General features: G+C 45.7%; 2 protein-coding genes across 2 annotated transcripts in view; one reads left to right on the forward strand and one right to left on the reverse strand.

Moving 5' to 3' along the window:
- The first annotated feature begins 1,826 nt into the window (after nt 1–1,826).
- CXCR3 (C-X-C motif chemokine receptor 3) lies at nt 1,827–3,859 on the forward strand. Its single transcript, XM_008070919.2, is given in 3 exon segments — nt 1,827–1,868; nt 2,496–2,745; nt 2,748–3,859. Coding segments are annotated over 3 exon segments (1,404 nt in total).
- Nucleotides 3,860–7,223: 3,364 nt separating this feature from the next.
- GCNA (germ cell nuclear acidic peptidase) overlaps nt 7,224–25,149 on the reverse strand; it is a 30,769-nt gene continuing 12,843 nt past the window's right edge. Inside the window, exons 4-9 of the mRNA XM_008070920.2 lie at nt 24,002–24,370; nt 22,951–23,026; nt 11,429–11,573; nt 10,035–10,173; nt 7,763–7,967; nt 7,224–7,464 (exon numbers count right to left, since the gene is read on the reverse strand). Coding sequence (XP_008069111.2) covers nt 7,224–7,464; nt 7,763–7,967; nt 10,035–10,173; nt 11,429–11,573; nt 22,951–23,026; nt 24,002–24,370 — 1,175 coding nt within the window. The remainder of the gene's footprint in view (nt 7,465–7,762; nt 7,968–10,034; nt 10,174–11,428; nt 11,574–22,950; nt 23,027–24,001; nt 24,371–25,149) is intronic.

Here is a 25,149-nt window from a genome sequence, read left to right on the forward strand (position 1 = left end):
GAGGAAACTGCTTAGGAGAGGCAAGTAGGGAAAGTCTGGTCCACTGATAATGAGAAGAGGGCAGAGGGGAGAGCTGAGCGCAGGTGGGAAAAGGAGCTATCCCACACCTCTCTGCCATAAAGTGGCTGTACCAAGGCTGGCTGAGCAGCTTGTCCTTGAAATCAGGAGGTCCTTGTGTATTCCTCCCTAGCCCCAACCCCCTTCTTCTCGCTACAGAAGCAACTGCTCTCATGAATTTGCGGTGTCTCCAGTCCTTGTTTTAAACTTTGAGAACAATCAGTTGTATCCAAAACAATATGGTATTGTTTATTGTGGTGGTTTTTCGAATTTACATAAGTGGTATCAAACTATACACAATATTCTGCAGCATGCCTCTTCCACCACGTGGTCATTGACTTTTCTAGATGCGTCCATGTTAAAATATGGAACGTTGGTTCATTTGCTTTTAACTGCATGCATATATCATAGCTTAGCCATTTAAAAGAAACCGAAGGCAGTGTGATGAGTGGGAAAAGGCGAGTCAGATAGCTGTGGGTGCAACCCTCATGCCCACACTTAACTTACTGTGTCTGAATCATCCCTGTGGACAACCCCCGCCTCACAAGGGAGTTGTGTGGTTGGAATGAGGCAAAAAAGCACCAAAAGCAACGTTTGGCACACAGCAACTTCATTACTAGCAGTTCCCTTTCCTTTCTCCCATTGATTAGCAGGGAGGGGCAAAGGTAAAGAACTAGATTCAGTGTGACAGATTTTGGTTTTTTATTATTTTGTTATTATTTTGTTATTATTATTTTGGAGTTGGAGTCTCACTCTGTCACCCAGACTGGAGTGCAGTGGCACGCTCCTGGCCACCACAGCCTCGACCTGCTGGGCTCCAGCGATCCTTCCACCTCAGCCTTCCAAGTAGCTGGAACTACAGGCACACGCTACCATGCCCAGCCAGTTTTTGATTTATTGTAGAGACGAGATCTCGCCAAGTTGCCCGGGCAGGTCTCGAACCCATGGGCTCAGGCAATCCACTCACCTCGGCCTCCCAAAGTGGTGGAATTACAGGCTGTGCCACCGAGCCCAGCCGATTTTGTTTTTTAATACTTGAGGTTTCTTTTTTTTTTAAGAGAAGAGACTCACTCTGTCGCCCAGGCTGGAGGGCAGTGGCATACTCATAGCTCACTGCAGCCTCAAATTCCTGAGCTCAAGCTATCTGCCTCAGCCTCCTGAGTAGTTGGAAATACAGGTGCACACCACCTTGCTAGGCTGAAGTTTTTACAAATTTCCTTTACAGACTTAGAAAGTATTTCTCAAGCCGGTCTTTCCAATCACGCAAAAATCAACTCCAGGCTAGGACAGATGAGCTCCACTCTATTGAGTACTGACCCTACCAGTGCAGGGGGCAGGGCTGCCCTTCATTTCACAACAGTGTTGCTTCTTCAGACCCCTCCCTTAAAGGACCTTCTCCCATTCAGTCACTCCCTCCCCCTCCCTAGGCCCAGCCTTTCTGGTTTCAGGCTGGGAGCCACTTCGCCTGGCCATGGGAATGGCTGGGATAGGAACTCGGGGTCTAGGGAGGTCTGGCTGGGATAGAAGCCCGGGGTCTAGGGAGGTCTGGCGTAGATAATCCCATGGAAGAGGCTGCTGCTGAGAACCGCGTGAAACCCTCACTTCCTCTGTGCAGTACAGGTTTCCAACCACAAGCACCAAAGCAGAGGGGCAGGCAGCACACAGCCCAGCAGCCAGAGGAGCAGCCCAGCCATGGTCCCAGAGGTAAGTGCAGCTGCCCAGTCAGGCTAGGCCACTGGTCAGAGTGGAGGACCCAGGGCACTAGGGAAATGCCAGGGCTGGCCCACAGCCCGGGATCACCAGGGGGTTGGGTGAGTAGGTATAGGCTGCTGGGGTTGTGGTGGAAGGAGCACCAGATGGAGAATCAGGAACTCAACTTGGCTACTGACCAGGGGCTACTCTCCTCCCTTCTGTGGCTTTTGTACCTTGTCTGCAAAATGCCAGGGGTAGAAATTCAACCCTGATGACCTCTAAGGCTTCCTTCAGCTGACTTGGAACTTTGACTCTTGCGTGTTGGATTGAATTGGCACAGGGAGGCCTGCAGGTCTGGGGTTGTTGGGGCTGGGGATGAGGGGGTAAAGAAGATTCCTGCTAGAGCGTGGTGGGGGATCCCCCAGTGGGCAGCTAAATGGGCTTGCAAGCCTTGGTGGAGGGGAGGGAAAGGACGGGGCCAAAAGCATGCGTTTGGGGGAGATGCAGTGATTTGTAGAGAGGCCCTACATGGAAGGGGACAGGAAACTGAGGTCCCTGGACAAGGGCTGAGGAGGGAACAGGAGGGCCAGTGACTGGGAGAGGCTGTAGTGGGGAGGTGCCAGGGGAGGCACCTGGAAGTAAGGTGGTTGAACTAGTTGTGGTGGGGCACTAAGGACACAAGGTAAACCACGAAGGGAGAGCAGGGAGAGAGGAGAGTAGGCAAGGAAGCTCTTCTTCCTTCCCAGGGTCCTTGGGCCAATGGGGTCGCACAGAAGAGTAACAGAGAAGCAGCCTTGAAGAAGGGAAGTCACCATCCCAGAGCCCAGGCTGAGAAGAGGGAGCTCAGGAGGGACAGCCCTGGGAAAAAGGTGGGGACAGTTATAGGGTCTGGTCCAGGCCTCAGGCCTGCCTTGAGGGGCAGTTGCTCAGAGAAACATTCATCAGACTAAGTCACGGAGGGGTTCTTGCCAGGCCTTTCCACAGCCCCTCCCTCCCCTCCCCTGTCCCTCGGCAGGTAAGCAACCACCAAGTGCTAGAAAACTCTGAGGTTGCCGCCCTCCTGGAGAACTTCAGCTCCTCCTATGACTACGAAGAAAATGAGAATGACTCCTGCTGTGCCTCTCCACCCTGCCCACAGGACTTCAGCCTGAATTTTGACCGGGCCTTTCTGCCAGCCCTCTACAGCCTCATCTTTCTTTTGGGGCTGCTGGGCAATGGTGCCGTGGCAGCTGTGCTGCTAAGCCACCGGGCAGCCCTGAGCAGCACCGACACCTTCCTGCTCCACCTGGCCGTGGCTGATGCACTGCTGGTGCTGACACTTCCACTCTGGGCAGTGGATGCTGCCATCCAGTGGGTCTTCGGCTCTGGCCTCTGCAAAGTGGCAGGTGCTCTCTTCAACATTAACTTCTATGCAGGGGCCCTCCTGCTGGCCTGCATCAGCTTTGACCGCTACCTGAATATAGTGCACGCCACCCAGCTCTACCGCAGGGGACCCCAGACCCGTGTGGCCCTCACCTGTGTAGCTGTCTGGGGGCTTTGTCTGCTCCTTGCCCTCCCAGACTTCATCTTCCTGTCAGCCCGCCACGATGAGCGCCTCAATGCCACCCACTGCCAGTACAACTTCCCGCAGATGGGCCGGACGGCTCTGCGGGTACTGCAGCTGGTAGCTGGTTTCCTGCTGCCCCTGCTGGTCATGGCCTACTGCTATGCCCGCATTCTGGCTGTGCTGCTGGTCTCCAGGGGCCAGCGGCGCCTGCGAGCCATGCGGCTAGTGGTAGTGGTAGTGGTGGCCTTTGCCCTCTGCTGGACCCCCTACCACCTGGTGGTGCTGGTGGACACCCTCATGGACCAGGGGGCCTTGGCCCGAAACTGTGGCCAAGAAAGTCGGGTGGATGTGGCCAAGTCAGTCACTTCGGGCCTGGGCTACATGCACTGCTGCCTCAACCCGCTGCTCTATGCCTGCGTGGGCGTCAAGTTCCGAGAGCGGATGTGGATGCTGCTCACACGCCTGGGCTGCCCTGACCAGAGAGGGCTCCAGCGGCAGCCGTCATCTTCCCGCCGGGATTCATCCTGGTCTGAGACCACAGAGGCCTCCTACTCAGGCTTGTGAGGTTGGAATGGGTGCTCCCCTTTCGCCCACACAGCCCAACTCCCCCATATTCCAGGCTCCTCTCTCCCTCTGTTGGGCCGGCTCTGGTTCCCCCCACAGCCTCGCTCCTGGGATTCACCAGCAGCCCCATCCTGGGAAGTCATCCTCCCAGCTCTAAGAGCTGCACCATTGCTGCTCCTTAGCGCTCCAGAGATGGCAGCCTGGAGCCCCACTGCCCATCTCATTTGGAAACTAGAATTTGACCTTCCCTGTGTGCAGGGAGTACGAGGCACAGTGTAGAGGAAACTGCCCAGCCTGGGCCTCCAGCTCAGCAGCGACTGTGGTTGTGGTTCCCAAGACTTCTGTATTTGTTCACTTTTATTTTCATGTCTAAGATCCTGCTTTAAACCTTTCAATAAACAAAATCAGGACCAGGGTGTGTTAGTAGTGCATCATTACAGCCAGCCCACCTGGGCTCCAGAGATGCACTTCCTGCTTCTCCCTTCCTGGCCTTGAGTCGGTGCCAGCCCATGCTGCCTTTTTATCTCTCTGCCCTCCTGGGCCCTCCTGTTTTATTCATAGGGAAACACCCATGTACATGGGTGCACAGTGAACAGTTAGGCAGCTGGTTGGCTTAATTTGGGTAAGGGCACATTCCCCAGTCAGTCTCTGTACACCAGAAGCTCAGGACGGCAGGAAAGATGTGGTGGGAACTAGCACTATCAAGCAGTCTAGGCCATGAGGCAAAGGTGGCACACAGACAGTGAACCCAGGGCCCAGAGCACTGAAGGCTGGAGCCACTTGGGAATGCTTCCTGAAGACTTAAAGGGCAAGTAGTACTTCCAGGCAAAAAGGAAGGCGGTTGCAAAGGTAGGAAGACTGAATGCTTACTAAAGGGATTGTAAGTGATCCCAACTGGTTAGTTAAGGGTTCACGTTGTGAGAGTGGATGTGGATGAGGAAAGGGTTCAAAATAAGACTGAAAGATAGTTTGGGATGAGGTGATGGCATCAGAGAGACCAGTCAGAAGGCTCTACTGGTTATTCAGGTAAGAGGCAATGCAGGCCCTTACTAGGGTGGGCTTGAAGAAAAGCAGTGGGCTTGAAGAAAAGCAGCAAGGCTGGACGACGTGCCAACAGTCACTAGCACACAGCCACCTGGAGGACTGTGGGGAGCATTTTTCTAGGACTATTGATGGGATTGATGTGAGTGGAGGAAATAACTAAGGCTTCCCAGAAGGGAAAGTGATAAGGACTACTAAATGAAAGCAGAAGGTGAAGGGGTGGCACTACCTCATTGCCAGTTCCCTCTAGTAAAGTCATTGATATGCCAGAACCCAGTTTCACATGCCAGCTGGGCCCTTGCTGAAATTGCAGCTATGGTTGGAGGTGGGAATGGGGAGGAAGAGTCTGAGGAGTTAGCTGGGAGTGTTCATCCCGCCCCATGAATGCACCCGATCCTATCTAGTCTTGTGGTTAAGAGTTTGTGGCCACTAAAAGAACACTCCAAGCTTTTGCAAAATGAAGGAAAGGAAATGACAGAATAACACATCCTATCTATAAAAAGTAGGTGATGCTAGACTATTAAAGAAGCCTGTGGCAGTTCAGAAAATGGGCCCCCAAGACATCCACGCTTTAATCCCCAAAATTATGTGATTATATTACCTTTGATGGCAAAAGGGAATAATGGTTGATAATCAGCTGACTTTAAGAAGAGTCTCCTATGAACTTCAAGTCAGTGACAAGAAAAAAGTCTCCTGGATTATCTAGGCGGACCCAATGTAATCACAAGGGTCCTTTAAAAGTGAAAGGTACAGTAGCCCATGTCTATAATCCCAGCACTTTGGGAGGCCAAGGTGGGAGGACTGCTTGAGCCCAGGAGTTCGAGACTAGCCTGGGCAATATAGCAAGACCTCGTCTCTACAAAAAATTTTTAAAATTTAGCCTAGCATGGTGACATGCACTTGTAGTCCCAGCTACTTGAGAGGCTGAGGCAGAAGGATCGCCTGAGTCCAGGAGGTCAAGGCTGAAGTGAGCCATGAGTGTGCCACTGCACTCCAGCCTGGGTAAGAGAGACCCTCTTGCAAATAAAATGAAATAAAGTGAAAGAGCACAGCAGAAGAGAAGAGAGAGTCAGAGATAGAGAGAGGTCGCTGGCTTTGAAGATGGTGGACAGGCCACAAATCAAGGAATGTGGGTCCGTGACCTCTAGAAGCTGAAAAACTCAAGGAAACAGATTCTCCCCTAGAGTCTCCAGAAAGGAATGCAGCCCTGTTGATACCTTGATTTTAGTCCCGTGAGACCCGTGATGAATTTCTGACCTCCTAAATTGTGAGATAAACATTTGTATTGTTTTAAGCCACTATGTTTGTGGCAATTTGTTGTGGCAGCCATAGAAATTGAACACAATGTGGATTCCAATCCACATCCTGGCTCTCTCCTAAAAGCAGGGAGGCTGAAGTACTCTTGGGCAGTCACAGAAAACAGAAAAACGGAATGGAGAGTGCTACTCTAGACACTTCCTGGAGGGCTTCAGATGTCCAGAGTCTTGGACAAAAAACCTCAGGGTTTGTTCTCTAGGCACAGGGAGTCAATGAACATACTTTGATAACAAGGACGATGCAGAAAACATTTTATTTTATTTTATGAACAATTACATGGCTTAGACGGCTTCACTCAATGTCATCAACAACTCACTTCATGATACATTTGTCTTTTCTGTAGGTAGGAGTAACAGATAACATCTGCCAACAGCCCTGGTTTTAAAGTACTGCCTTTAAAACCTGTCCTCTTTCTGCCATTTGTTCTCATTCTCTCAACCCACAACTCTTAAGAACTAATTTTTCTTTTTTATTTTGTTCTGTATTTAAAGCTATGGAGTCAAAGTAAGGCCCAAGGTGATCCAAAGGGCTTCAGAATACTGTCAAGGGCACAAAACGGTTAGCAATAGAACCCCTGTTAAGAGCAATCATCATTAATAGCGTGAATCTTAACCAGGCTCGGTGGCTCAGCCTGTAATCCCATGCCTTGGGAGGCTGAGGTGAGTGGATCGCCTGAGCCTGCGGGTTCGAGACTCGCCTGGGCAGCGAGACCTCATCTCTAAAATAAATTAAAAAATCAGCCGGGCTTGGCAGCGCATGCCTGTAACTCCGGCTACTTGGAAGGCTGAGGCAGAAGGATCGCCGGAGCCCAGCAGGTCGAGGCTGCGGTGGCCGAGAGCGGCCACTGCACTCCAGTCTGGGCGACAGAGTGAGACTCCAACTCAAAAAAAAAATAGCGTGAATCTTTTAAAAATGTACTAAATTCTAATATTCTTAACTACAGAAACAGATTTTTCTAACTTACTAGTGAAGAACTCGGCTCACATACCTACACTCTCAGATAACCTTAAGAACCCTTTTCTTGTTTATAATTCTCACTGAGCTTTCTCATCACATCCCCATGGTCAACTGTGGCTATCTGACGCATAACTTTTCTATAATTCTGCTGCACATATTTGGCAAATGGTCTCACATGGGGCACAATAGGGGTCCCATCTTTCCGAGTTGACGGCAGCATGACCAGAGACCCCATGCATCTGGCACAGATAAAGCGGGTGGTGTCCAATGATTTGGTGTAGCGGCCAATCCTAGTGAGGAAAGAGACATCACACAACAAAGGAATCAGTCGCTGTACCTCAGCATCAGCTCTGAGATGTTGGCCTTGGGCCCAGAGCAAGAATTTTCTCCGGGTTCTCAGACAGTGGGGCACCAAGCAGCAGCCGTGGTCAGGCCAGCTCAAATTAGAGGAGAGAATGGAGAAAGAGCATGGAAAGGAGTAGAGAATTTTCACTCTTCAAGTCAGACAGTCGTCTACTAATAAAATCGCTGAAGAGCCGCTTAGAGGCCTTATTAAGTCATAATTGGGCAGTCTGAGAAGGGTCTTACCTGGCTTTGCACTGAGTACATTCATAAAGAATCTTGTAGTTAAGTGAATAGTTATGGCAACGGGTGACCAGGGGAAGCTCTGGGTGTACCATGTTGGATTTTCGGGCATAATACTTCCATGCATCACCATGAGAATCACGGATACCATCGAGCAGCCAGGAGGCTGCATGGCACACTTCATGGATCAAGGTATCCCGCAGTCGGTCTTGACAGAGAAATAAAAGGAAATTATGAGCACTAAAACCAATCCTCTTCTACTCTGCTACCTAACAACCCCTAGACTTTCAGTCCCACCAGACACAAAGCCATTTTCCAAAAGCACATACGGGCAGGTTTGAGTGTTACCTTCCCAGAATTCTCAAAGTGAAATTTCCACCTACTACAACCTGATTTTGTGAATAGCAGAGAGCCTTCAGTGAGCAGGTCTTTACAGAGCAGCTCCAGCATGCTAATCTTTTTGGGGTGCTGCTAGAAAGACATCCAGACAAGACCTAGTTTTTGTCTTCCAGGAATAAAGGTAGACAGGGTGGGGAGCAGTCACTATAGCCATGGGATTAGGTCAAGAGAAGCACCATGGAGAAACTGGGATTGGAGGGAGTCCTTGCCAATTGAGTGGATTTGCAAAGTTAGAAAGGCCATTCTAGGCTTGATGAACTATGTAGGCATGTGGTACTTTAAAAAAATTTTTCAGCCGGGCGCGGTGGCTCAGACTGTAATCCTAGCACTTTGGAAAGTCAAGATGAGAGGATTGCCTGAGCCTGGGGGTTTGAGACCAGCCTAGGCAACTTGGTAAGACCTTGTCTCTACAATAAATCACAAAAACTAGGTGTGGCGGTGTGTGTCTGTTGTTCCAGCTACTTAGAAGGCTGAGACAGAAGGATCGCCTGAGCCCAGCAGGTGAGGCTATGGTGGCCGTGAGCATGCCACTACACTCCAGCCTGAGCGACAAAGAGTGAGACTCCAAGTCAGAAGAAAAAAAAAGAAAAAAGAAAAATTGTCTCACCCCTATAATCCCAGCAATTGGGAGGCAGAGATGAGAGGATTGCCTGAACTTAGGGGTTCAAGACTAGCCTGAGCCACATGGTGAGACCTCATCTCTACAATAAATCAAAAAATTAGCCAGGCATGGTAGCACATGCCTGTGGTTCGAGCTACAGAGAAGGCTGAGGCGGAAGGATCACCTGCCTAGCAGGTTGAAGCTGCTGTGGCCATGAGTGTGCCACTGCACTCCAGCCTGGGTGACCGAGTGAGACTCTAACCCAAAAAAAAAAAATTTTTTTCTTTCCCTTTTTTTTGAGTCGAGGTCTCACTCAGTCACAGCTCACTGCAGCCTCTACCTCCTAGACTCAGGCGATCCTTCTACCTCAGCCTCCTGAGTAGCTAGGACTACAGGTACACGTCAACACATCTGGCTAACTTTTTGTAGAGACGGGGTCTTGCTGTGTTGTCTCGGCTGGTCTCAAACTCCTGGAGTCAAACAATTCTCTCACCTCAACCTTCCAAAGTGCTAGGATTACAGGGGTGAGCCATTGCGCCTGCCCCCCCCCTTTTTTAATGTTAGAAACAAGACTCACTATGTTGTGCAGACTGTAGTGAAGTGGCACGATAATGGTTCACTACAGTCTCAAAGTCCTGGGCTCAAGCAATCCTTCCACCTCAGTCTCCTGAATAGCTGGGACTACAGGTACACGCCACTATGCCCAGCCTGTGGTACATTTTGAAGGTTGGTTTGAAGAGAGCCTGTCTGGTGCATGGGGTAGCGGTGGAGTAGTGAGAGAAAAGACTGGCTAAGTGGAGTTGGGTTAGATTACAATGGCCTCAAAAGCCAGGCTCCAGCCCTTGAGAAACCCTTGGTTTCTCAGCAGGAAAGCAATGCAGTGGCATGCAGGAGACCAAATGGAGTGGGGATGAGGGTCTGCCCCTGGGCAGAGGTACAGATGGAGAGGGAATAGTGAGCCACTGTGAGGGAAGATTTGGTGATTGGCTAGACACAGGGGACCCTGAACCTCAGCTATTGAGAGAATAGAGATGCTGCTGCTGGCAAGGGAGAAATGTAATGAGAAAGGCAGGCCTAGTAGAAAGATTGATGAGTTGGATTCACAGGGATGGTGAGACATCCAATAATAATGTCCTCTAAGCAATACATTGTAGGCCTGTCCACCCAGGAATGATAGTTTAAGCTGTGACACAAGCTGCCAGCTAGAAGTAATTCAGCAGGCATGGTGTCAAAAGGAAGAACATAGCCGTAAAGCTGCCATGCTCCTGCCATCACCTGCAGAGTCGCAGACTTTCAGAGCAATCTCGATCCTGGCATAGCGCTTCCTTTTTGGGTACCGTATCTCGCTAGTGGCGCATACGCCAGCAGTTCTCAGCATCTTTTTATTCCAGCCAATATCTATTTTTTCTGGCATCTGGAGTACAAAGCAAATGGAAGGAATCAGAAAGCAGTTCTAAGCAGACCGGAACATATTAACTCTACAGAGTTTTCCTCCCTGTAATAAAAAGTAAAAGGAACTTTCTCCCCCAGGTTCTTGGCTCAGAGCAAGTTTAAAAAGAAAACTATCCAAAGGGTACACAAATCTGAACATTCTAGGGGAGAATAAAGCCAAGTTGAAGTCCAGGTAGAGACAACTAACAGGCAATCAGAACACAAGGGAGACCATTCAGACCATGTGAATGCAGGATTGGGACTCCTTTGCATGGAGACAACAGTCTAGGGCAGCCAAGGAGAGAAGGACAAGCCTGCTGAGGCAGGTGAGGTGGACACCTGTAAGAGTGGCAGGGCAGAATTGAAAACTCAACTCAGAACACTTCAATTTCCACCCATCTGATGTGACACCATTGTCATCAGGAAGGGCACCAAAGGCTGGGGAACCTTTAGGAAGATATAAGAACCTCCCTCCAGGAAACCTTGTTACCAGAGACAATAAGGTACAAAAAAACCTAATGACCAACAGTATCTGCCTCCATATTCTCTTCCATCCAGACCATATCCCCAGGCTATTGTCAGATTAATTTCTTTCAGAAGCCACTCCATGTCCATCCAGGTGCAGTGGTGCCTATTGATATAAATTTAACCTTCTCCAACCTGATTCCCAAGACCCTCCATTATCTGGTCCTACACTATCAAAAAACAGTAAGAGCTATGTCCTGTTCTAGGCCCTTTATGTGTATTAACTTAGATAGGCCTAAGAATAATTCTATGAGGTAGTTAAGTACTGTTATTGTCCCCATTTTACAGATGAAGAAAATGAGTCAAACTAAGGTTAAGTAACTCACCCCAGGTCACACAGCTCTTTCCCATTATCCCTCTACATGAATCCTTTCTTCCTGACAGTCAAGCCTCAACATACACCCTCTCCCCCATTATTGCTGTTCTTGCCACTTAACATCCTTCAAGAACCAGAGTGTCACTTCCTCCAGGTAATCCAATCTCCTGACTATTCAGGCTCTCAGTGATTTCTCCCTCTGCTGATCTCCTGTGGTAATAACTGTCTGTCCTATACATTATAACCCATACACATTGTTTCTTTCGTGTCTGCACGTCTCATCTCCCCATCTGCCTCTTCTCAAGGCTGGGAAGTACAAATGATTAGCATACCTCATAGCACCCAACAGTACTGGCACACAGCAGGTGCTCAGTCACTGCTTATTCATTTAGTCTACCTTTTTATCAAAGACAGAGCTGTTAATCAGGCTGTAGATTTTCTGAACCAGTTCGTCCTTATTTTGTTTGAAATTCTTTCCAGAATATCGTTTTGAGTTTTCAATGCCATACAAGAAACATCCAGGTACCTTGCATATAGCATTCCTGCAAAAGCAAATTCAAGTGAGTTTTGTACAGCTAAAGAGAGGAAGAAATGCATGCACACAGGTCATGTCAGGAGACTCCAAAAACTTGCTGCCACTGAGCTCCTTAGATGAGGGGATTCCCCAAGCCTCCAATCACAGCTTCTTCTCTCCGTCCTTGGCGCTCTCTCAGAGGTATGAAGCCCACGGTTTCAACCTCAACAGGATTGGCCCCCACACTTGTATCTGCAACTCTGGAGCTCTCTCCTGAGACCTAGTTCTGAATTTACAATTGCTTGATGCAAACTTCAAACTAACACAAGTGTATCTCCAACTAAACGTGTTCAGTTATCAAACTTCTGTTATAACTGGCTGACAGCCTTGAAGGAATTTCAAGGTTCCCTTTCTCCCTTACCCGATATTCAATTGGGCACAGAGACAGACTGTTGTCTCCTTCACATGATCTCTTCTGGCCAGCCCTCCTTTCCATGCCCACAGTCCCCACCTGAGTTCAAATTCCTGTCCTCTCCTTCATGCCTTGATACAACAGCATTCCTTTGTATTCCTTACCTCCAAGCTCTTTCTCTTTTAATCCAACCACACAGCTCCCTCTCTAGATTCATTTTCCTAGGCTAAGTTACAATTAATACCCCTCCCTCTGGCTTTTCACTGACTGCTTGGCCTGGTATTCAAGGCCCAGGTCAATCTGATCCCCACCTCTATTCCCAGCTAACATTTCCACTCTGGTCAAAGTGGGCAACTTAAATGTTCCCTGGCTCTTCTCAAGGCTGGGAAGTAATGAATTGTAATTTCCCACATTCATGCTTCAGCATAATCTATTTCCATGTCATTCTATTCCATGGCCTAGAATAGCCACATCTCTACCTCTATCAAGAATAATCATCTGTGTAGCGCTTTATCATTTGCAAAAAACTTCCTTTTGCATTGTCATACTTAATCCTCACAACCAATGTTCAAGGTAACTATCACTATTTTTACAATCTCTACTTTGCTCAGAGATTAAGTGACTTGCCCAAAGGTCACAGAGACAGTGTATTTTCTGACACAAATCTTATGGTCTCTCCATTAAATCACAATTGCAGCAGGGCTCAATTCAAGTGGCACAAGAATAGTGCTGAGTACATAAAGGACTCATACTGCAATAACTATTATTTAAACGGAGGCATTTTTTTTTTAGGAGACAGGGTCTCACTATGTTGCCCAGGCTGGTCTCAAACTCCCGGGTTCAAGCAGTCCTCCCATTTCGGCCTCCCAAAGTGCTGGAATTATAGGAGTGAGCCACTGCACCAAGCCAACTGAAGCATTTTATTTTAGCTGAAATAATACAATGAGATGAGCCCAAAGAGCTGGAAAGATAAAACAGAAGCAAACACAGTGAGTTTCTAACTTCACAGAACTCCTGAATCTGGGATTTTGCCAGAACGCTCATTAACCCGCAAGTCACAAAATAAACTATGTGAGGAGGTTGGGGTAGGAGAGAAGAAAGACAAAGACAAAGGTGCTAATGCAAGGGTCTTCATCCCAAAGCTTGAAACAGATTACTCAAACATCTCTGCCTTTGCTTTTTCACTTAGGTTTGAAAGCAAATTTGCGTCAGAAAAGGTGGCAGATGTAAACACGAACCATCTGCAGGCTTCAGCAGAGATACCCTTGTGTGCTTGTGCTCACAGAAAGCTGGCCTTGTGGCTTAGCATACCTTCACCTCAAGGCCTGTGCCACTGTACTGCAAGTTGAGAACCTCCACATCAGAGGAACCAACAAGACCCCCAAAGTGGATATATCAGATACCACGACCAGCAAGCAGCCTGCACAGGAACAATGCTAAGCACAACAGGAAGCCTCTAGACTGACACAGGAAGTACCAAGTCCAAACAGGCTAGCCTCCTTTGGATGATGCATACCAACAATGACACCAAGATGTGTAACTTCTCCCTTCTTTTGTCACACTCTCCAGCAAAGCAACCTGGGAGCTACCCAAGACACATGTCCCTATAGGCAAAGCAGCCTAAATCTGTATCTAGAAATCCAGAGAAGAAACCTCACTGAGACAAAGAAACTCATTGTCCCAAAATACAGGTTGAAAAATAAGATACAGCCAGGTGCAATGGCTCATACCTGTAATCCCAGCATTTTGAGAGGCCGAGGTGAGAGGACTGCCTGAGCCCATGAGTTCGAGACCAGCCTGGGCAACTTGGTGAGACCTCATCTGTACAATAAATCAAGAAAAATTAGCTGGGCATGATGGCACATGCCTGTAGTTCCAGCTACTTGGAAGGCTGAGGCAGGATTGCCTGAGCCCAGCAGGTCAAGGCTGCAGTGGCCATGGGTGTGCCACTGCACTCTAGCCCGGATGACAGAGTGAGGCTCTGACTCAAAAAAAGAAAAGAAAAAAAAGATACAAACCAGGCACGGTGGCTCACATCTATAATCCCAGCACTTTGGGAGGCTAAGGCAGGAGTTCAAGTCCAGCCTGGGCAACATAGCAAGACCCTGTCTCTACCAAAAATCAAAAAAATTAGCTGGGCATGGTGGTGCATGCCTGGTGCCAGTTACTTGGAAGTCTGAGGTGGAAGGATTGCCTGAGCCCAGGAGGTCAAGGCTGTGTTAAGCTGTGATCATACCACTGCATTTCAGCGTGGGCGTCAGAGATTCTGACTCAAAAACAAAAACACAAATACAGTCCTTCAAATACATTCTTTCTCTTGTAAGACAATTTACATCTAAGTATATATTACTACAGAATGCAAGTAAAAACAAAGAAAGAAAATTATGCTTACTATATCATTTATGTAAGGGAAAAAGTGAGACATTTCTGGAATCTAAATGGGAAAATGCATTAATTTGTAGCTTTCATTAAGTATTAACATGCTGTTTTCAGTATCAACTATATATATAGGTTAATAAAAATAAAGGGCAAGGATGTGGTCGATCTTAGAGTACGTTCCACATGGTGATGAGTAGAATGTAAATTCCATGGTTGTTGGGTATTCTGTAGGTATCAGTTAAGTCTATTTGGTCAAGCAGCACATTGAGATTCCGGCTCTCCTTGCTGACTTTTTGTTTTGATGATCTGTCTACGGTTGTTAGTGGGATGTTTAAGTCCCCAGCTATGATAGTGTTACCAGAGTCAATATCTTTTTAGTTTACTTAGAAGCTGCTTTATGAAAGCTGGTGCTCCTATGTTGGGTGCATATATGTTTAGGATGGATATTTCTTTTTTATTTTTTTGGTTGGAGTCTCACTCAGTCGCCCAGACTGGAGTGCAGTGGCTGCTCCCAGCCACCGCAGCCTCGACCTGCTGGGCTCCGGCAATCCTTCCGCCTCAGCCTTCCAAGTAGCTGGAACTATAGGCGCGTGCTACCACGCCCAGCTGGTTTTTTGATTTATTGTAGAGATGAGGTCTCGCCAAGTTGTCCAGGTGGATCTCGAACCTGCGGCTCAGGCAATCCACTCATCTCAGCCTCCCAAAGGCACGGGATTACAGGCTGAGCCACCGAGCCTGGCTAGGATGGATATTTCTTGTTGATGGATTGAACCTTTTATCATTATGTAGTGATCTTCCGTATCTTTTTAAATTTTTGATGGCATAAAGGGTTTTTTGTCTGATATGAAGATCGTGACTCCTGCTTTCTTTTGTGTTCTGTTCGCCTGAAATTTTGTTTCCCATCCTCTTACTCTGAATCTGTGAGCGTCCTTTCTGGTGAGATGAGTGTCTTAGAGATGATGTATTGTAACCTCATGATATTTTATCCAATTTGCCATTCTATGTCTTTTCAGTAGTGAATTTAGTCCATTCACATTCAGGCTAATTATTGAGATGTGAGAGTTTATCCCTGTCATGAGGTTCTTATAGTTTGTTGTTGCTGCTGCTGTTTGTTTGTTGTCTTTCTTTTGATTTTTTGGTTGATTCATGTGTGTCTTCAATCTTTTTCCTGCATTCTAGTGAAGGGCATTGTTGTTGGTCTTTTTCCTTTCTTCTGTGTTTAATATTTTCTTAAGTGTTTCTTGTAGAGTTGGTCAGGAGGAAGCATAAACTCTTAGGGTTGAATGTCTGGGAAGGATTTTAATTCTCCATCATTGATGAAACTTAGCTTAGCTAGGTAGGTAATTCTTGGTTGAAATTGTTTATCTTTGAGAACTTTGAAGATTGGGCCCCAAGCTCTCCTAGACTAAAGTGTTTCTGTAGATAAGTCTACTGCTATCCTAATTAGTCTTCCAAGGTACGAAGTCGGACCTTTCTCTCTTACTGCCTTTAGGATTTTTTCTTTTATACCTACTTTGTGTAGATGATTTACTGTGTGTCTGGGAGTTGATCTTTTCATTTACTGTCTTGCAGGGGTTCTCTGAATCTCTTGTGTTTGAATGGTTGTGTCACTGATGAGATAAGGCAAATTTTCTTAGAAAACTTGATGGAATGTTTGTTCCAGGGTGGTCTCTGTCTCTCTATCTGCCTCAGGGATTCCAATTAATCTTAGGTTCGGCCTCTTGAAATAATTGCTCATCTCTTGGAGGTTTTGTTCTGTCTTTTCAAGCTTCTTTTCTGTGTTTTTAACAGTTTGGGTTAGTTCTATATTTTTCTCCTCAAGTTCTGAGATTCTTTCTTCAGCTTGGTTAATTCTGCTTTCCATGCTTATCAGTTTGTTGCTTATTTCATTCACAGCATTATTTACTGCTGTTATCCCAGTTATCAACTCTTTCATTCTTTCTTCTTGTCTCTCCTCATTTCTATTTATTCTCTCTATTAATATCTTGATATCTGGGTTTGTGGCAGGAGACCAGTCATTCTGAGGGTTCTTCATTGTTTGAGTTCCAGAGTCTGTATTTTCAGTGACTGACCTCCCAGAGGTCTGTGTGAGACTCATATTCTGCCTTTGGTGTTTCTTCATTTGTGTAGGTTTTTCTTGCACCTCCCCTACTTTATTTATTTTTTTTACCTATTCTTTAATTGTGTTGTTCAGTGATGGGGGGATAGCTTTCATTTCTGTTTTCTCAAACTCCTATTCTTCTTCTTTTTTTTTTTTTTTGAGTTGGAGTTTCACTCTGTCACTCAGACTGGAGTGCAGTGGCCACTCCCGGCCACCGCAGCCTCACCTGCTGGGCTCTGGCGATCCTCCCACCTCAGCCTTCTGAGTAGCCGGAATTACAGACATGCACTACCACACCCAGCTGATTTTTTGATTTATTGTAGAGATGAGGTCTCACTGCCCAGGCGGGTCTCGAACCCGCGGGCTCAAGCAATCCACTCACCTCAGCCTCCCAAAGGCGCGGGATTACAGGCTGAGCCACTGAGCCCGGCATTCCTATTCTTCTTTATGTTGCTCCTCTGATTATGTTCAATTCTGAAGCTGGACTGGAGGTGGAGGCCTGTGCTTTTTGCAGTCTTGAGCTTTAATTGAGGAGGGGAGCTGTGATTCGGAAGCTGTCTGTAGATCCCAGTATCTGCTGACAGGTGTGTGGGCCCCCTGGAGTTCACTTCTCACTGCCTTACAATCTGTCCATGCAGTGGGAGTGTCTGTTTGCCCCCTGAAAGCAAAATGAGATATGAAAAGGGAAAAAATGGAAAAAGAAAAGAAGAAGATGAAAGGAAAGTTGAGAAAGAGAAGAGGGAAAACAGACAGGCATACCAACTAACGAATAAACAGAGAGACAAAGACAGAAAAAATGAAAAAGACAAAAACATACAGACAATCATATAAACAAACAAACAAAAAACCCTGTTAGTGTACTCTCCATCAAAAATACCCATACATAAATAGAAAATTAAAAAATAAATAAAAATAAAATAACAAAAACAAAATGAGTACAAAAATGTAAACAAAAACAGAAAGAAAGAGAGAAGAAAAAAGAGAAAGAAAGACAAAGCTTTCTTTTTCAGTCATAAATAAAGCATAAACAAATCCTTGGCCATAAATCAATCATAAACAAATACCATACGATTGAAATTCTGGGCCAGGCGATGTGGCTCATGCCTATAATCCCAGGACTTTGGGAGACCAAGGTGAGAGGATTGCCTGAGCCCAAGGATTCAAGACCAACCTGGGCAACTTGGCGAAACCTCATCTCTACAACAAATCAAAAAATTAGTCAGGTGTGGTGGCACATGCCTGTAGTCCCAGCTAATTGGATGGCTGAGGTGGAAGGATTGCCTGAGCCCAGCAAGTCGAGGCTGCGGTGGCCACGAGCATTCCACTGCATCCAGCCTGGGCAACAGAGTGAGACCAATTCAAAAAAAAAATTGAAATTCTGTCATGCACCTTCCTAGACCACAGTGGAACAAAAATAAATATCAAGACCAAAAATTTCCCTCAAAACACACAGACATGGACACTAAACACCATGATGCTAAACAACTCCTGGGTCAACATGGAAATCAAAACAGAGATTAAAAGATACCTGTAAACAAATGAAAGCAAAGAAACATCTTACCAAAACCGCTGGGAGCCCATGAAAGCAGTAATGAGAGGGGAATCCATATCTCTACGAACATACATGAAGAAAATGGAAAGATCACAATTTAACAGCCTAACAAATCACCTAAGGAAGCTGGAAAAGCAAGACCACCAAAACCCTAATTTAAGCAGAAGAATCCAGATCACCAAAATAAAAGCCCAAATTCAGGACACAGAAGACAAAAATATAATACAAAAAAATCAATAAAACCAAAAACTGATTTTTTGAAAGGAAAAACAAGATTGATGGACCCCTAGCTAGATTGACCAAGAAAAGCAGAGAAAAAGCCCAGATAAACACAAATAGAAATGCAAAAGATCAAATCACAACTGACCCTGAAAAAATACAAAAGATTATCAGAGATTACTATGTACACCTGTATGGAAATAAACGTGAAAACCTAAATGAAATGGAGGACATTCTTACATCATATAACCTTCCCACGTTGAAACAGGAAGAAATTGAGACCCTAAATAGACCAATAATAACTCAGGAAATTGACTATGTCATAAGAAAACTACCTACCAAAAAAAGCCCTTTCCAGGAGAATTCTACAAAACATACAAGGAAGAGTTGATACCATCTAATAGAAAGTATTCCAGGCAATTGAGAAAGATGGAACTCTCCCCAAATAATTTTATGAAGTGAACATCATACTGATACCCAAACCAGGTAAAGATCCAACAAAGAAGGAGAACTATAGGCCAACATCCTTGATGAACATAGATGCAAAAATCCTCAACAAGATTCTAGCAAACTGGGTTCAATAACACATCTCAAAAATCATCCACCATGATCAGTTAGGCTTCATCCCCAGAATACAGGGCTGGTTCAACATCCACAAGACAATAAACATAATGAAATACATCAACAGAGATAAAAACAAAAACCACATGATTATATCATTAGATGCAGAGAAAGTTTTTGATAAAATCTAGCATGCTTTCTTGATAAAAAACTCTCGAACTATTAGGCATAGATAGAATATAAACGGAAAACCAGAACAAGACAAAGACACCCACTCTCCCCCCTCCTGTCCAACATAGTATTGGAAATCCTAGCTAGAGCAATCAGACAAGAGAAGGAGATCAGGGGTATCCAAATAGGAAAAGAGGAAGTTAAGTTATCCCTTTTTGCAGATGACATGATTCTATACCTCAAAAATGCAAGAGAATCTGTCAAAAACCTCCTTGCACTAATAAAGAACTTTGGCAAAGTCTCAGGGTATAAAATCAATGTGCAAAAGACAGTCGCATTTCTATACACCAACAATAAACAAACAGAAACTCAAATAAAAAGCACAATCCCATTCACAATAGCCACCAAAAAATTAAATACCTTGGCATCTTCCTAACCAGAGATGTGAAAAACCTTTACAACAAAAACTACAAAACACTGCTCAAAGAAATCAAAGATGACACAAATGAATGGAAAAATACTCCATGCTCATGGATTGGAAGAATCAACATGTTAAGACGTCCATTCTACCTAAAGTAATCTATAGATTTAACACAATACCCATCAAATTACCAGCAGCATTCTTCTCAGACCTGGAAACAACAATGCAGGAATTTATATGGAAACATAAATGACCATGAATCCCAAAACAAACCTTGGCAAAGAAAAAAATAAAGCGGGAGGTATCACACTTCCAGATTTTAAACTTTATTATAAAGTGACAATAATCAAAACAGCTTGGTATTGGTACAAGAACAAGCATGTAGACCAATGGTACAGGATAGAGATTCCAAAAGCAAGATCTCAATTTCTTAACCAACTCATCTTCGACAAAGCCTCCACCACCAACCACTGGGGAGAGGAGAACCTATTCAATAAATGATGCTGGAAAAACTGGCTGATTGAAACAAGACCCCTACCTACAACCATACAGAAAAGTCAACTCTAAATGAATCAAAGAACTAATCATAAAACCTCAAACTATACGAACCTTAGAAAATGCAGGAGACACCCTTATGGAAATTGGAACTGGCAACCAATCCCTGATCGAAACCCCAAGTGCCCATGCTATAAGTGATAAGATAGACAAGTGGGATCTCATCAAACTGACAAGTTTCTGCAAAGTCAAAGAAACCATCAAGAGAGCAGGGAGACAGCCCATGGACTGGGAAAAAATATTTGCCAACTGTATATCTGACAAAGGACTAACATCTAGGATCTACAAGGAACTCAGACATGCCAAAAAGAAAAAAAACAAACAGCCCCATTACAAAGTGGGCAAAAGATATGAATAGGCACTTCTCAAAAGAAGACATATAAGCAGCCAACAGATACATGAAAAAATGCTCAGCCTCACTAGTCATCAAAGAAACACAAATTAAAACCACAATGAGATACTACCTAACTCCAGTCAGGATGGCCATCATCAATAACTCAAAAAACAACAGATGCTAGAGAGGATGCGGGGAAAAGGGAACACTTCTTCACTTTTGGTGGGAGTGTAAACTAGTACAACCTCCATGGGAAACAGTTTGGCGATTCCTAAAAGGTCTAAAATTCGACCTTTCATACAGCCCTGCAATCCCCATGCTGGGAATTTAGCCGGAGAAACTCAAACCACTCTATGAAAAAGATACCTGCACACCCATGTTTATTGCAGCATTGTTCACAATAGCAAAAACATGGAACCAACCATGCTGCCCATCGAAAGAGGACTGGATAAAAATATGTAGTACATATACATGATGGAATATTACGCAGCCATAATGAAGGACAAAATTATGAACTTCACAGCAACTTGGATGGACTTGGAATCTATAATGCTGAATGATCTATCACAGAAACAAAGAACTGAGTATCACATGTTCTCACTCATAAGTGAATCTTGAACAATTATCGTAATACTATAAGAAAAGGTTTGTCAGTAGTGGGAAACTGCCAGGGAGGGAGGGGACGGGATTGGCAGTAGTGGTATTCTGCCAGGTGAGGGGTGGGGCACAACTCATCAGCAAGGGTACCTGCATAATGAACATTTGTATACTTAACCACATCTTTAGAAGAAAAAATTTTTAGCACGCGCCTATAGTTCCAGCTACTTGGAAGGCTGAGGCGGAAGGATCGTTGGAGCCCAGCAGGTCGAGGCTGCGGTGGCCGGGAGCGTGCCACTGCACTCCAGTCTGGGTGACAGAGTGAGACTCCAACTCCAAAAAGTAAAAAAGAATAAAAAATTAAAAATAAATAAATAAATAAAGGAATGCCGAGCATGGTAGCTCACACCTGTAATCCCAGCACTTTGGGAGGCAGAGGCAAGAGGATTGCCTGAGCTCGGGGGTTTGAGACCAGCCTGGGCAACTTGGTGAGAACTTGTCTCTAAAATAAACCAAAAAAGTAGCCGGGCATGGTGGCACATGCCTGTAGTTCCAGCTACTTGGAAGGCTGAGGTGGAAGGATCGTCTGAGCCCAGCAGGCCAAGGCTGCGGTCGCCATGAGCATGTCACTGCACTCCTCTGGCCTGGGCGACAGAGTGAGACTCCTACTCAAAAAACAAACAAACAAACAAATAAGTAAAGGAACGACAACCAATCCATTTCATCCTAACATTTAAGCTCTAAAAATTCACAAGGCCGGGCATGGTGGCTCACACCTGTAATCTCAGCACTTTAGGAGGCGAAGTGGGAGGATCACCTAAAGCCAGGAGTTCAAGATCAGCCTAGGTAACAAAATAAGAGAGCCTATCTCTACAAAAAATAAAATAAAATAAAATAAAATAATCTAGGTGTGGTGGCACATTCCTGTAGCCCTAGCTACTCAGGAGATTGAGGCGAGATGATTGCTTCAGCCCAGGAGTTTGAGGCTGCAGTGGACTATGATCATGGCATTGCACTCCAACATGGACAAGAGTGAAACCTCATCTCCTAAAAAAATACACAAAGATATACACAGTAGTAACCAGGGGCCAGGTGCAGTGGCAGGAAGATCGGTAAGGCCAAGAGTCTGAGGCCAGCCTGAGCAATATAGCAAGAGCCTGTCTCTACAAAAGTCATTTTTTTAAAAATTAGCCAGGTATGGTGGTGTGTGCCTAGAGTCCTAGATACTAGAGAGACTGAGGCAGGAGAATCCCTTGAGCCCAGGAGTTTCAGCCCAGAGAGCTCTGATTATGCCACTGCACTCCAGCCTGGACAACACAGTGAGATCCTGTATAAAAAATTAAAAAAGCACTAGAAAAACTCAGAAGATAATCTTGACCATCCTCCCTCCAATATAAGAGATCAGAGCAATATGTTGCTTCTAAATTTTCACCATTTCCACTGTGTTTGCCTTGGTTCAGTGCAAACTGGCGGCCATGAGGTTGTATTCAGCCTGAAAAAAAGTGTCTTATGGCCAAGCTCGGTGGCTCAGCCTGTAATCCCAGCACTTTGGGAGGCTGAGACGAACGGATTGCCTGAGCCCATGGGTTCAAGACCAGCCCGGGCAACTTGGCAAGACCTCGTCTCTACAATAAATCAAAAATTAGCCAGGCATGGTAGCATGCACCTGTAGTTCTTGCTACTCGGAAGGCTGAGGCGGAAGGATTGCCTGAGGCTGGCTGGTCGGCCATGAGCATGCCACTGCTCTCCAGCCTGGGTGACGAAGAGTCCAACTCAAAAAAAAAAAAAAAGTGCCTTGTTTGGCTACACATCATTCTTTGAATTGAATTTAAGGACAGAGGAACCTCAGAGGCTGCCTCAATCCACCCAGATAATCGCAGGTACCTTGGAAAGTGCCACTTGGCTTGGCTGTGAGGAGCAGGGAGCCAGTAGGTGGCCTCTTCCTGTGCTCAGGCCCTCCCAATGAGGGACAGAAACCTTGTTCCTCCCCATCTAGACAGACTCCATCATCCCCTTACAGACCCCCTGAAGTGCCAGTGGACAGCTGAACATGTGACAATTGTACAATCAATTCCTGTTCAACTGAACATGAGCAGTACATACCCACTCTTGCATTTTTCAATCTCTGCCACACTGGGTTTCTTCTTTGAAGGCTTACGATTTTTTTGTCCTTTAACAGCTGAAAGGATAACAGTTCATTTGTACCCTGAAAACTGATACCAGCAAGAGATTGACAGAAAGGTAAACCCAAGAGAAGTCACCACAGCCAAGCCCAGAGCAACATCTCTAAATAAAATCATCTGAAGCCTGCTACTGCTACCTTCATCACTCTGATCAATCTCGCCCCTCTGAATCACACAGCTGCCAGCAGCGAGAGCTGGGCAGGATTCTGTCCCCGGCGCCCAGGACTGCAAGGGTACAGGAGTGCACTGTTAGAGGCTAGACAATGTGGGCAACTGAGGCGTACACAGTTGAAGGGATGATACAGCACAGTTCATATGCTTGCTCTGAGGAGTGGTTCATATCCCAGGCAGTACCTTCGCCCCAAACCAAATCTTTCTCCCTTTGTTTGGTACTCATCATGCTGACTGATCTATCCACAGACTTATGTGTCAATAGTTAGTGTCATTCACTTCTTTTAATAATTTATTGAACCTCTATTATGTGCCAAGCACCAGGCTAGACTCTGAGAGAGACTAAAAAATGAGGAAGAGTCCTCCTATGAAGAGAGGCTCACAGTCTACAGGAAGGGGGGGATTCGGGAACATATTATAATACGGTGTGGTTAGTGTTTTTGTAGATATGTGCTTGAGAACCCAAAAGGGAGGCTCACTCTGACTTACGGCTTCATAGAGAACAGCTGGGCTGAGTCCTAAGAAAAATGGGCTGTCCTCAGGATAACAGGTACAGGGAAAAAGCACTCCCTGCCAGCAGAACAGTGAATACTAAGATGTGGAAGCTTAAGAAAAACCTGGGGCATCCACCCCATTTCCAGAACCATCCTTTCACTGGGATGACTGCCTCCCATAGCACCAGGAAGTTAATGAAACGGCACAGGGTTGGCAGGCAGGACAGGCAGACCTGACAAGACAGTCACACAGGGGTAAGCTAGGCACATTCAGTGGGACAAGCATACTTGACATTACTGGCTTACCAGGCGGCACACATATATTTTTGGTTTTTTCCTTCCTTTTCTTTGGTTGCTTCACCACAGGTACAGACTTTTCATCAGTTGGCAACTTTCTATTTGAAATTTCAAGGTTAGCCTCAGGATCATTTGGTGGTTGGTGGAGATTTCCACCAAAATCCTGCTCACCAGTATCATCCAATGAATTGCACTGGGAGACAGCAAACTCATCCAGCTCTTTTTCACTTGAAGCAATTCGGCCCCGGTCACACAAATCCCCTTCTATTAGCATGGGAACCTCCAAATCATTACTGTCATCATCATCATCACTAATAATTATTGGCGGTTCTAGGATGGTAAGATTCATGTAAGCATCAGATGTCTCCAGAATCTCATCTGAAATTTAAGATACACAATCATATATAAATACATTCCTTCCACCTCCTCCTTATACACCAAACTGCAGCAGATTAATGAGCATACATTAAACAAGCCAGGAACTCTGACATTTTGAATCAGTTAAGAATGGGAGCCGTGCTCGGTGGCTCAGCCTGTAATCCTGCGCTTTGGGAGGCCAAGGTGAGTGAATTGTCTGAGCCCGCGGGTTCGAGACCCACCTGGGCAACTTGGCAAGACCTCATCTCTGCAATAAATCAAAAATTAGCCGGGCATGGTAGCGCACACCAGTAGTTCCAGCTACTTGGGAGGCTGAGGCGGAAGGATCACCGGAGCCCAGCAGGTCGAGGCTGCGGTGGCCGGGAGCAGCCACTGCACTTCAGTCTGGGCGACGGAGTGAGACTCCAACTCAAAAAAAAAAAGAATGAGATATTTTTTATTCTTTCCCCTCTATTTCTTTTTTATTTTACTGAGAGCAGGGACAGATAAAATAGTGACCAAAGTCCAGCCACAATTTTCAAATTACATTCTCTGAGTAACATGATGTAGTTGCTCAGGGCTTCCCAAACACAGGTTTGCAGACTTATATATTTTTACTGGTCCACAGCAAAATAAGAGAATTAGAATAATAAAGTTGTGTTTTCTTCCCCCATTAAGTTAAATTTCTATAATTTAAAGGACTATTCTTTATTTTATGATTATGTTCTAGCCAAACTTTCGGTGTTCTTTTTTTTTTTTTTTTTTTTTGAGTTGGAGTCTCACTCTGTCGCCCAGACTGG

This window comes from Carlito syrichta, unplaced genomic scaffold, assembly GCF_000164805.1.
Source record: "Carlito syrichta isolate Samal-C Ts95f unplaced genomic scaffold, Tarsius_syrichta-2.0.1 Scaffold314054, whole genome shotgun sequence".
NCBI lineage: Eukaryota > Metazoa > Chordata > Mammalia > Primates > Tarsiidae > Carlito > Carlito syrichta.